The sequence below is a fragment of the Corythoichthys intestinalis genome, chromosome 3 (genome assembly GCF_030265065.1).
Source record: "Corythoichthys intestinalis isolate RoL2023-P3 chromosome 3, ASM3026506v1, whole genome shotgun sequence".
NCBI classification, from domain to species: Eukaryota; Metazoa; Chordata; class Actinopteri; order Syngnathiformes; family Syngnathidae; genus Corythoichthys; species Corythoichthys intestinalis.
The window spans coordinates 60,813,641-60,826,213 of record NC_080397.1 but is presented as its reverse complement, the minus strand read 5'-3'; the positions used below and the strand labels follow the sequence as shown (position 1 = coordinate 60,826,213).

The following is a 12,573-nucleotide window of genomic DNA, read 5'->3' as shown; positions in this document are numbered from 1 at the left end:
CGAAGAACGAAAGATGTGTTCAATCAGTAATCTGACAAATCTCTCAATACTATCCCGCTGATCCCGACTCATTGTCGTTCCATCGTGTCGTGTGCTCATCAGCTTTCGTCGCTGACGTGGCTCTAATTGTCTTTGTGCAATCAACCTGCCTTCTAAGCCTCTAACTCTCTGCCACAGGATGGGTTCACTCCACTGGCTGTGGCTTTACAGCAGGGCCATGAAAATATTGTAGCCCTGCTCATCAACTACGGCACCAAGGGGAAGGTCCGTCTCCCTGCACTTCACATTGCGGCGCGCAATGACGATACACGCACAGCTGCAGTGCTTTTGCAAAATGACCCGAACCCAGATGTGCTCAGCAAGGTTTGTGACACTGCCAGTGTCAAGATAATGCTTTTAAAGGGATCCTCAGACTTAAAAGACTTGTAGGCTCTGATAAGCCACAATTGCTATCTTTTACGAAAATATGTTATTAGAAACACATATATTATTGCCATTGGTTTAAAAAATCTGTAATATTTAGGACATGTTTTGACCTACGGAGGGCGCCACATTTTATGCGCGCAATGCACGCTGGGGGGGGGATGACGTGGTTGGTCTGGACTGGGAGAATAGCTGTGCTAGCTAACAAGCAAAGCTAGTACGATGACTGGCATGATTTTGTCACATTCTGCTGCTGGTCAGATTGTTTTGTTACAGAGATATGGGATGAGTTCCCAACGTCGGACCTGCATCCAACTCCAGCTCATCAGCAGTCTTTTCAAACCGATCCTAGGCGCCTTGCCGAGATATTAAGAAGCTGCCATTTGACAGTTCCCTAGTGTCCCTTCGTTTTTAGTTCAATCATTGTCTTGTTTTTTGTTTGTTTTTGTGCCTCTCACCGCGGTTCTACATCGTTTTTTTTTTTTTTTTTTTCAAACTCATTAACTCCCAGCCATTTTCACCGGAGCAACCCCCTTCGCTTCTGGCCGTTTTACTGGATTTTGACTGATTTTGCTAGGCCCACAGAAAATTCTGTTCTTTTGCAGTATAAACATGGAACCCACCAAAAGAATGATTAGGCTCTCTTCTTTCAGCAGGAAAAAATGTTAGTTCATATCTTTTTCCATTCTTTAGAAATCAGTATTAGAAAATAGCTTATTTTGAGCAATTTTCCAATTTCTGATGGAAAAACAGAGAAATTGAGCTTTTTGTAAAAGCATACATTTCAAACATAACTTTGACTTTCAACACAGCTATTTTTTGCTTTTGTGACATCCCAAACATCTGAATAATGTTTTCCTTCTACAAAATAACATACAATTGGAGCTTTTGATAGCAAAGTAACAATTTATTTACACATAACTAAACTATTGAACTGAGAGATGACGCTGTTGTGGCCGCGGCTGCCACCCCGTGCAACCCGACTGTTCTGTTCCGTTAAATCGGGTTACGCCTGGCGTCCTGTGTGGGTGAATTCTGGGGGAGGGCTGTGTAGTGAACACTACATCATAACATATTTCACCTAGGGAACTTGTGCGGGGCATGTGCCTTGCGTTTGACATCGTTCTCCACATTTTTCTCACGCTTCTTAATTCTTCCAACTTCTGTTTCCTGACTATTTCTCTTCATTCACTTCCTTTCATGGTGCGATAGGAACTCTTACCAAATGCGCTACTGACCTCCAGTGGCCAGTTTTATTGCTTTAAAATGGATTTTGAGCGTTGTGTTTTGGAGCAAAGTTACATCAGAACAGAGAGATGTCTCTTGTGAAAAAAACCGTAAAAGACGTATAAATACGTCTTTGGGACACTGAAACAATTAAAAATAGAACGTGTTTATACGTTTTTGGGAGCAAATTAGTTAATGAATCCCTACTGTCACGGACCCTTTTTGCATGTTTTTTGTGTGTTCAATAAACCCTTTTACGCAATCCCAATGGTATTGTTGTCTGCTTGCTGTGGAAGTACGGCAGCGCTGCCCAAGTGACGTCACCACCCAGAGTGCATTGCGTCGTCAACAACAATGGCGACCTAATAGTTAATGTAATTTTTCAAATATTAGAAAAACGAAAACATTAAGAGGGGCTCGAATATCAAATTATTATGACTCATACTAACATTTATATTTTAAGGACTACAAGTCTTTCTGTCCGTGGTTCCCTTTTATCTTATTATAAGAGCGACTGTTGAGCATGAATCTGGTGTCCTTGCAGACTGGATTCACACCACTCCACATTGCGGCACACTATGAAAACTTGAACGTTGCTCAACTTCTTCTCAACAGAGGAGCCAATGTCAATTTCACCCCAAAGGTATGGAATTACTATTCATTGAGTTCCATCCCATACCGCAGTAGGCGAAATCTGCAATTTAGAGCACTTTCACGTTAGACCAAGAGGAACCCCCGCATCCCCCGCCCTCCCAAAGAACAAAAAACAACCACTGTGAATTTCCTTTATATGAAGCAAGGGGGAATTCCCCTATTTTGAAAAATTACTTTCTCTCATGAAAATAATGATTTTCATTTTTACGTAGAAAAAGCATCAGCATATTCATAGCCCTGACCTCCGTTCACCTAATCTGTTTGGTCTTATTAATGTCCTGTCCCCAGCAAAAAAGTGTTTATGCAGGCTATGTCGTCCCTACCAATGTTGAGACCAAACCTGCGCACTTGAGCTGTAACACATACTATTTACACTTATGTTCAAAACGACACACATTTTAACAATAAAACACTTTACACAAAACAATTGACGTTCAAACGCCCATATTGTCTGATCAATATGTAAATTTAGTAGTTTAAATTAGCCTAATTTGCCTGACAAAAGTCCGCTAGCTTAAATACTGCAAATGCTAACATATTTACATTGCAAATCGCTCACACGTAACTCCACAAACTGTAGCTGAAAACTTAATTACAAATGCAGACATAAACTTATATTAGCTGAAACAACTTACAGCCTTATGTGGGCCAAACCAGAGCGCAGCTATATTTTATCCACGTCAGACAAGGCGACAGTCCAGTCATATCTAACACTGCCATCAGAGGACAGTGTATCATCCATCATCAAACAGCATACAATACTAATTTTGGATAGTTATTTTGGGGTACTTAAAGGGTTAATTCCGATTTACGCGGAAATTTGGGTTGTGTCGCTAGCGTAGGAATCAAACTCATTCGTAACCCGGGGACTACCTGTGTAACAGAAGCATGAATGAAGAACCACCATATAGTGTGAGAAAATATATCTAATGTATCTAATTGCACACTGTATAAATTTTTGTAATTACACATATATCTGTGTAGAACGGCATCACACCTCTACACATCGCATCCAGACGGGGGAATGTGATCATGGTCCGACTCCTCCTGGACAGAGGGGCACAAATCGATGCCAAAACTAAGGTGCAACATCCTCTCACAGTCTTGGATTCACTCCATGCTTTTCAGTCCCACTAATTGATACTGTCTCTCACCAGGATGAGCTCACTCCTCTGCACTGTGCAGCCAGAAATGGTCACGTCAGAATAATAGAAATTCTTCTTGACAATGGCGCCCCCATTCAGGCCAAAACCAAGGTAATCTATAAGAAAAATAAAAGTAATATTCAAGGATTTTTGCAATTTACCTGCCAAAAACAATGCAAAACATTTGAAACATGCAATATTTCGCATGGGACTTGAACGTCAACATTTCTTTGTTGCAGAACGGCCTGTCTCCAATCCACATGTCAGCACAAGGGGACCATGTGGACTGTGTCAAGCAGCTGCTTCAGTATAATGCAGACATTGATGACATCACGTTGGACCACCTGACACCTCTGCACGTGGCTGCGCACTGTGGACACCACAGAATGGCTAAAGTTCTGTTAGACAAGGGTGCCAAACCCAACTCTAGAGCACTGGTCAGTGGTCATACAACATGCCATTACACCAAATACATATGCTAGAGTAATCTCATGAGATCCATTACAAGAGCTATTTAAAGACATCTAGGATGTTTTGCCATGGAGTAGGATAGCTGTCAAAAAGATTCGTACTCGTATTTACACATTTGTGTCCGTATATAAAAAGATTTGTCCTCATATTTACACATCGTATTTTGGCTTATTTTAGGCATTTGTATCCGCAACCACAAAATTCTGCCGTCAGATTTGTTTTTTTGTGGGCTTGTGAATTAGGCATGTGGTGGTATGATAACCTTAAGCAAAAATACTGCGGTTTTGCGGTATCGATGTATTGCAATTATAGCTTCAAAATGTATTATTTTGAGATGTATGGGTAAAAAAAAAAATCCATTGAACAGAATTTTTTTATTTTTCACAACATACTTGCAAATTTCGACATCAGCATGTTGAAATAAATAACTGAAATATTTTAGATAAAATTGAAATAAATAGAACTGAGATTAAACAGATATAATACAATACAGATAAATACAAATACAGACTAAATAAACACTTACAGTGGAGCAAATAAGTATTTAGTCAACCACTAATTGTGCAAGTTCTCCCACTTGAAAATATCAGAGAGGCCTGTAATTGTCAACATGGGTAAACCTCAACCATAAGATAGAGAATCTGGAAAAAAACAACAGAAAATCACATTGTTTGATTTCTAAAAAAAATATTTGCAAATCATGGTGGAAAATAAGTATTTGGTCAATACAAAAAGTTCATCTCAATACTTTGTTATGTACCCTTTGTTGGCAATAACGGAGGCCAAACGTTTTCTGTAACTCTTCACAAGCTTTTCACACACTGTTGCTGGTATTTTGGCCCATTCCTCCATGCAGATCTCCTCTAGAGCAGTGATGTTTTGGGGCTGTCATTGGGCAACACGGACTTTCAACTCCCCTCCACAGATTTTCTATGTGGTTGGGATCTGGAGACTGGCCAGGCCACTCCAGGACCTTGAAATGCTTCTTACGAAGCCACTTCTTTGTTGCCCTGGCTGTGTGTTTGGCATCATTATCATGCTGAAAGACCCAGCTACGTCTCATCTTCAATGCACTTGCTGATGGAAGGAGATTTTTACTCAAAATCTCTCGATACATGGCCCCATTCATTCTTTCCTTTACACAGATCAGTCATCCTGGTCCTTTTGCAGAAAAACAGCTCCAAAGCATGATATTTCCACACCCATGCTTCACAGTGGGTATGGTGTTCTTCGGATCCAATTCAGTATTCTTTCTCCTCCAAACACGAGAACCTGTGTTTCTACTAAAAAGTTCTATTTTGGTTTCATCTGACCATAACACATTCTCCCAGTCCTCTTCTGGATCATCCAAATGCTCTCTAGCGAACCGCAGACGGGCCTGGACGTGTACTGGCTTCAGCAAGGGGACACGCCTGGCAGTGCAGGATTTGAGTCCCTGGCGGCGCATTGTGTTACTGATAGTAGCCTTTGTTACTGTGGTCCCGACTCTCTGTAGGTCATTCACTAGGTCCCCCCGTGTGGTTCTGGGATTTTTGCTCACCGTTCTCGTTATCATTTTGACGCCACGGGGTGAGATCTTGCATGATCGAGGGAGATTATCAGTGGTCTTGTATGTCTTCCATTTTCTAATAATTGCTCTCACAGTTGATTTCTTTACACCAAGCGTTTTACCTATTGCAGATTCAGTCTTCCCAGCCTAGTGCAGGTCTACAATTTTGTCTCTGGTGTCCTTCGACAGCTCTTTGGTCTTGGCCATAGTAGAGTTTGGAGTGTGACTGACTGAGGTTGTGGACAGGTGTCTTTTATACCGATAATGAGTTAAAACAGGTGCCATTAATACAGGTAACGAGTGGAGCCTCGTTAGACCTCGTTAGAAGAAGTTAGACCTCTTTGACAGCCAGAAATCTTGCTTGTTTGTAGGTGACCAAATACTTATTTTCCACTCAAATTTGGAAATAAATTATTTAAAAAATCAAACAATGTGATTTTCTGTTTTTTTTCTTCCACATTCTATCTCACATGGTTGAGGTTTAGCCATGTTGACAATTACAGACCTCTCTAATCTTTTCAAGTAGGAGAACTTGCACAATTGGTGGTTGACTAAATACTTATTTGCCCCACTGTATAGGTTAGACCAGTGGTTTTTAACCTTGCTAAGGGTACTGAACCCCCCAAGTTTCACATGTGCGTACACCGAACCCTTCGGAATTAAATAGTAAGGCAAGTTTTTTTTTCCAATTTAAAACTGATTAGCTAAGCTATAGAAAGCTAATAACTGAGTGATTGCCCATTCAGTTACTTCAAATTTTCAAATACACTACAAATAATTTTGCCTCTTGTTGTTGATTTTCACGTTGGAATTTTTTTTTTTTTCATGTCTACAATCTCATTTGAGTGTTGCATCCTTGTATCACATACTATTTTCATAGTGTAAAATGTGACACAAATGTGTTTTTTTTTTTGTTATCCTTCCATGTACCAAGTGCGGGTTAACCTTCCACTGAGCAAATCAGTTTCTGCTCCCATTCGATAGAGGGCTAGCAGTTGAAAGAAATTGAATTACCGTAATTTTCAGACTATAAGCGGCTAGCTTTCCCCCTCATTTTGAATCCTGCGGCTTATAGTCCAGTGCGGCTTATTTGTTGATTGATTTGGGTTAACACTTAACTTATAGTTATGTTTTTAACACTTTATTTGACAGCGGCATCATCATCTGTCAAAAGACCATCATAATTATGACATACCACTGTCATGGGCATTAATGAATTCTTATGACACGTCATTAAATGTCATCCGGCAAATTTTGTCACTAACTCCATTTATATCCAGCCCAGTTCATTTACAACCATTCAAAAGTGAGATCATTTGTCGAATAACGGTAAATGACATCTGTCATAAGTATTCATTAATCAGAACAGCTGCGGCTTATAGTCTGATGCGGCTTATTTATGAACGAACGTCATTTTGTGTAAAATTTGATGGGTGGCGGCTTATTGTAGGGTGCGCTTTATAGTCCGAAGATTACAGTAAGCTTGTAAATTGGGGGCAAACTTAGTCTAAAACGAAACTTTGACTTTAGTAAGTTTACAAAAACAGGCTTAACCTTCGTCGAACCCCTTAGACTTACTCAGCGAACCCCTGGGGTTCGATCGAACCCAAGTTAAGAACCACTGGGTTAGACACAGCTCAACTCAATATACTGCATACTATGTACTTGTGTGCTGAAGACCATAAACTCAAAATTAAGCACAGAACTAAATTAATACCGGTTAGTTAACGCAAATATATTTGTAAATAATTTCGGGGACAGTGCTTGTATTGTATCTCATATCAGTCTTGGCTCCCTTGAATGTTATTATTAAAGATTACCTAGTGAAGTCTCTGCTGAGCTTGTTTGTTACAATATGAATTTTGCAATTAATTTTATGCATTGACGAAAAATCATCTTTCCCATTTTCAGAATGGCTTTACTCCCTTGCATATTGCTTGTAAAAAGAATCATATGCGTGTGATGGATCTGTTGCTCAAACACGCAGCATCTTTAGAGGCTGTGACTGAGGTGAGGTGTTTGACTTTTTTTAAACAAAGTACTATGCTACATATATACTGCATTTAATATTTTTATATCCGCATTGTTTTTAGTCTGGCTTGACACCCTTACATGTGGCATCTTTCATGGGTCACCTCAACATTGTGAAGATCCTGCTGCAGAAAGGAGCTTCTCCCAGCGCTTCAAATGTGGTGAGTTATAAAAGTCAATGACAAGTTCAGTCTGAACTGCAGTCAAAATGTCGGTGTAAAAGTGAACCAATACAATCATGAGTTTTAAAGGTATAGTTGAGTGATTCTCGAATTGTGATACACGTATGGTAGGTGGTATGCAGGTTCTCTACAACTGTGTAGACAATTAAATCAACCAACAATTTTGTTTAGATGATCTTTTCTGGAGTATTTCAGAAGATTTAATAGTATTTTGATAACATTTCAGTCAGAGGTCTCAAACCAATTCTTCAAAGGGCCACAGTGGGTGCAGGTTTTAATTCCATTTGAACACCTTTACCCCAATCAGGTGTTTTATAATCAATTGACTGCAGTCAGGGTCTGATAGTTTCAGCAAAAACCTCATTGGTTAAAATATCTGTGCTGGATCTGTTTGTATGAAAACCTGCACCCACTGCGGCCCTTTGTGGAATCGGTTTGAGACCCCTGTTTTAGGGAGTATTTCAATAGGTTAAAGTAAGGCTGCAACAAATAATCCGTTAAAGAATTACTTGCCAAAGGTATTTGATCATCAATTTTTGCTCGCAGTTGTGAGCAGTCCCATTTGGGTCCCTGTTTATGTGTAATGTGAGGCTGCGTGCCAGTGATTAGATCAAGAGAGAGTTCACTGCTACACTCAGGTTTGAACTCAGGTTTAAAAATGATTTTTGAATTAAATAGTCATTCATTTTGCCTTCATTGTTACTTACAACATGCCTAAAACAAATACCCTAATTTTCGCACTATAAGGCGCACCTGACTATAAGCCGCAGCCCACCAAATTTGGCATGAAAACGGCATTTGTTCATAGATAAGCCGCACTGGACTATAAGCTGCCGCTGTCCTCACTGTATCATGGGATATTTACACCAAAAGATATTAACCGGTACAACCTTATTTGACAGCGGCATCATACGACCGACTGTCATAAGACCAAATGAACCATCATTAAACTTTGAACCAATTAGTGCAAAGCTTTATTGTTTCAAGAAGCTTCATTTGGCCATCACTGCTCCCTTGGGGGAGACGGTCAACCTCTGCTGCCACCTGCTGTTGACTGTTGTCATCCAACATGCCTCTTAGCATGCATTGCAGTGCTACAGATGTAAATAACAATCAAAAATCATGTTCTGTGCTAAATATTCCTTCAGTTACTGTTCCAATTGTTTCATCAATTGCTAGTTATGGTATTTGCTAACACTTTATTTGACAGTGGTGCCATAAAACTGTCATTACACAATCATAATTATGACATGTCTCTGTCCTGAGCATTCATGAATGCTTATAACAGATGTCATTAAGTGTGATCCGGCAAATGATCTCACTTTTGAATGGATGCAAAAGATCCAAGATGGACAAAAATTGAGTTAGTGACATAATTTGCCAAATGACACTTAATGACATAAGCATTCAGTAATGTCCATGATAGTGTCATGTCATAATTTTGATGATCTTATGACAGTCTTATGACACCGCTGTCAAATAAAGTGTTACCTAAAAAAATCAACAAATAAGCCGCACTGGACTATAAGCCACAGGTATCAAAATGAAGGAAAAAAGTAGCGGCTTATAGTCCGAAAATTACGGTAGTTAAATTGTGAGGGTAATTGGAAAAAGTGACATTTATCCGATTAATCGTTTAAGTAATCGTCCGATTAATCGATTTTTTAATTTATTTTTTTAATCGTTAGTTGCAGCCCTAGGTTAAAATTTATATACGTAGGAGATTATTAGATTATTTAGGTAATTTAAGTTTATATTTGAATAGTTTATCAATAAAGCATTTTTATTATTCATGATTGATTAGCCAGCGAAGTAGTTTTGAAGGTCGTGCTTGGTGTAAAACATATTGAAACACTGCTGTAATGAATGTGTTTGTCTTTTGCGTGTATGTGTGCACAGAAAGTTGAAACCCCCCTCCATATGGCATCTCGGGCAGGACACTTTGAGGTGGCAGAGTTTCTACTACAGAATGCAGCACCAGTGGATGCAAAAGCCAAGGTAGCTATCTACACTTCTTAATTGCCTATGTGTGACATTGGAGACAAAGAGCGAAATTAAAACACAAAGAAAAATCCACAGGTTTAAATGGTTTAAATATTATTTGAAAAATGACTAAAAACTAGTCATTTCTGGAGAAATTACAATGGGGTTTTGCTAGTTGTAGATACAGATCTTGAAACTTCGTGTTGATATCGGGTAATTTCCTGTTTATTTAGGGACATTTTGGGGGCATGTCCTGTTGCATGGCTGTAAGTGGCATCGACTTACTTGGGCGCTAGTTGAATGTCAATGGGCTGTCATAGTAAATTTTCAAAAATCACAAGGACCTCTGTTTTCCTGCCATTGAAAATGAATGGGAAATTTGGACGTACATGGCCGTCAATGGCATGGATGTGCATGGCTGTCACTGGCAGACTTACTTTGGCGTGAGTTGAATATCAATGGGTTGTCAGGGTAAATGGTCAAAAAACACAAGGACCCCTATGTTTAAATGCCGTTGAAAACCAATGGGAAATTTGGATGTACGTGGCCGTCAATGGCATGGATGTGCATGGCTGTCACTGGCATTGACTTACTTGGGCGCCAGTTGGTTATCAATGGGGTGTCATGTTAAATGGTCCAAATTCACAAGGACCTCTGTTTTCCTGCCATCGAAAATAGATAGGAAATTTGGACGTATATAGCTGTCAATGGCATGGATGTACATCTACTTATCTACTACTTATTTGGGCGCCAGTTGGATATCAATGGGCTGTCATGGTTAATGGTCAAAAATCACAAGGACCTCTGTTTTCCTTCCATTGAAAATTGGGAAATTTGGACGTATATGGCCGTCAATGGCATGGACGTGCATGGTTGTCAATGGCATCGACCTACTTGGGCACTAGTTGAATGTCAATGGCCTGCCATGGTAAATGGTAAACAATCACACGGACCTACTGTATGTTTTCCTACAATTGAAAATGAATGGGAAATTTGGACGTACATGGCCGTCAATGACATCCCATTAGAAATGAATGGGACAGTTTTTGGCCAATTTTGTTGGTAAATACAACTTTTATGTCTCTTACCGTCCTGTAATTTTTTTATGTGTAAATTATGTGATTTGGTCAAATATTGGAGGACTACTTACATTTTGATTTTTTTTTTTAAACCTGCATGTACAGGTGAACGGAAAATTATGGGAGGTCGCGCAAAATTTCCAGTAGTATTTGATCGGTGACGGTCGGTCAAACGGTTTGGGCTGCGCAGCGCGCTGTGCAGCGTGCCGAAGAAACACAGTTTAAAAAAAAAAACAAAAAAAGGGAATTTAACTATCTAGGCCTTTGCCATGCAAAGCCCAATCTAAATATGTCATCATACAATGTTTTAATCTAATGTAGTTAAACTAAACAAGTAATTATGCATAGTAATTAAGTATGTACATTTCATATTATCTCCAGGATGACCAAACACCCCTGCATTGTGCTGCTCGAATGGGCCACAAGCAGATAGTGAAACTGCTGTTAGAGCACAAAGCCAAACCAAACTCCACAACCACAGCAGGGCACACGCCTCTTCACATCGCTGCCCGGGAGGGCCATGCTCAAACCGTGCGCATCCTTTTAGACATGGAAGCACAGCAAACTAAGATGACTAAGGTACAACTAAAGCCATCCTATTTCTCTTTTAAACCTCAAAATGTATGATATGCCCATTGTCTTCTTGGCAATTCTGCAGAAAGGCTTCACTCCGCTTCATGTGGCATCCAAGTACGGTAAAGTCGATGTTGCTGAGCTGTTGCTGGAGCGAGGAGCTAACCCCAATGCTGCTGGCAAGGCACGAAACACTTGTTCGGCGTATTAATCGAGTTCAGACTAACGGTGTGTTCAAATTAATCCATATACCGTACTATATTCCTACAGAATGGTCTGACTCCACTGCATGTCGCTGTGCATCACAACAACCTGGATGTTGTCAACCTGCTCGTCAGCAAAGGCGGGTCCCCACACAGTGCCGCCAGGGTAAGAGATACTAATATTCATACAACAATACGTGCGATTCATGCTACATGCGCCGGTTTTAACTTCGGGTTTTTATTTGCATTTAGAATGGCTACACAGCACTGCACATTGCGTCCAAGCAGAATCAAATCGAGGTGGCAAACAGCCTGTTGCAGAGTGGAGCGTCAGCCAATGCCGAGTCTCTACAGGGAGTCACACCTCTCCACCTGGCCTCACAGGAAGGACGGCCCGACATGGTCTCTCTGCTCATTTCCAAGCAGGCAAATGTCAACCTTGGCAACAAGGCAAGGAGAGCATGTTTGTCTCTACACAATGTAAAATGTGATAAGTTGACTTTACTTAAAAAAAAAATGCAAACTTGCTGCGTTCGAAAATGTAATTGTGTGAAATAAACAATTACTAGCATAATCTTATATAATCGGAGCTATCTTGAACACCTTCAGTTACTTCACATCGATTTGCTAAGTAAATATTGTGGTGAGCGATATGAGGGAAGGATGACAAAGACTGGCTTTTGTTTTTAACACTTTTTGTTCTTAAGCCCCATACGCCGAACGACAACCAAGAAACAATGCGCTTTATTGAACAGAACATACATAACAACAACAATCAGGACTCTGTTGTGGTTGCCACAGCTACCCATCATCCATTGCGGAGGAACACATATATAACAGTCGTTACAATATTTTACTCTATTACAAACTGTTATGTTGCACTGTTCAACGAGGCAACGCAAAGCTGCTTCGCTGCTCAGCCTTCAACGCGTACAGATGCACTCGAGCTCCTGAAGCACTCTCTTATCTTAACCGATAAGCGCTCAGGGCCAGCAAGCTCGACTCCCAGAATGGCTCCAAAGAATCTGAAACCTGGAGACTTGGATGAAATAA

General features: G+C 40.1%; 1 protein-coding gene across 7 annotated transcripts in view; it reads left to right on the top strand.

Annotated features, from left to right (window-relative positions):
* The window catches only part of ank1a (ankyrin 1, erythrocytic a), a 283,424-nt gene that overhangs the window by 175,523 nt on the left and 95,328 nt on the right, over positions 1-12,573 (top strand). For all 7 annotated transcript variants that reach the window (XM_057831859.1, XM_057831858.1, XM_057831857.1 and 4 more), the window contains 12 exons: positions 178-363; positions 2,195-2,293; positions 3,289-3,387; positions 3,462-3,560; positions 3,689-3,886; positions 7,381-7,479; positions 7,563-7,661; positions 9,582-9,680; positions 11,126-11,323; positions 11,403-11,501; positions 11,588-11,686; positions 11,773-11,970. In XM_057831859.1, coding sequence (XP_057687842.1) covers positions 178-363; positions 2,195-2,293; positions 3,289-3,387; positions 3,462-3,560; positions 3,689-3,886; positions 7,381-7,479; positions 7,563-7,661; positions 9,582-9,680; positions 11,126-11,323; positions 11,403-11,501; positions 11,588-11,686; positions 11,773-11,970 — 1,572 coding nt within the window. The remainder of the gene's footprint in view (positions 1-177; positions 364-2,194; positions 2,294-3,288; positions 3,388-3,461; positions 3,561-3,688; positions 3,887-7,380; positions 7,480-7,562; positions 7,662-9,581; positions 9,681-11,125; positions 11,324-11,402; positions 11,502-11,587; positions 11,687-11,772; positions 11,971-12,573) is intronic.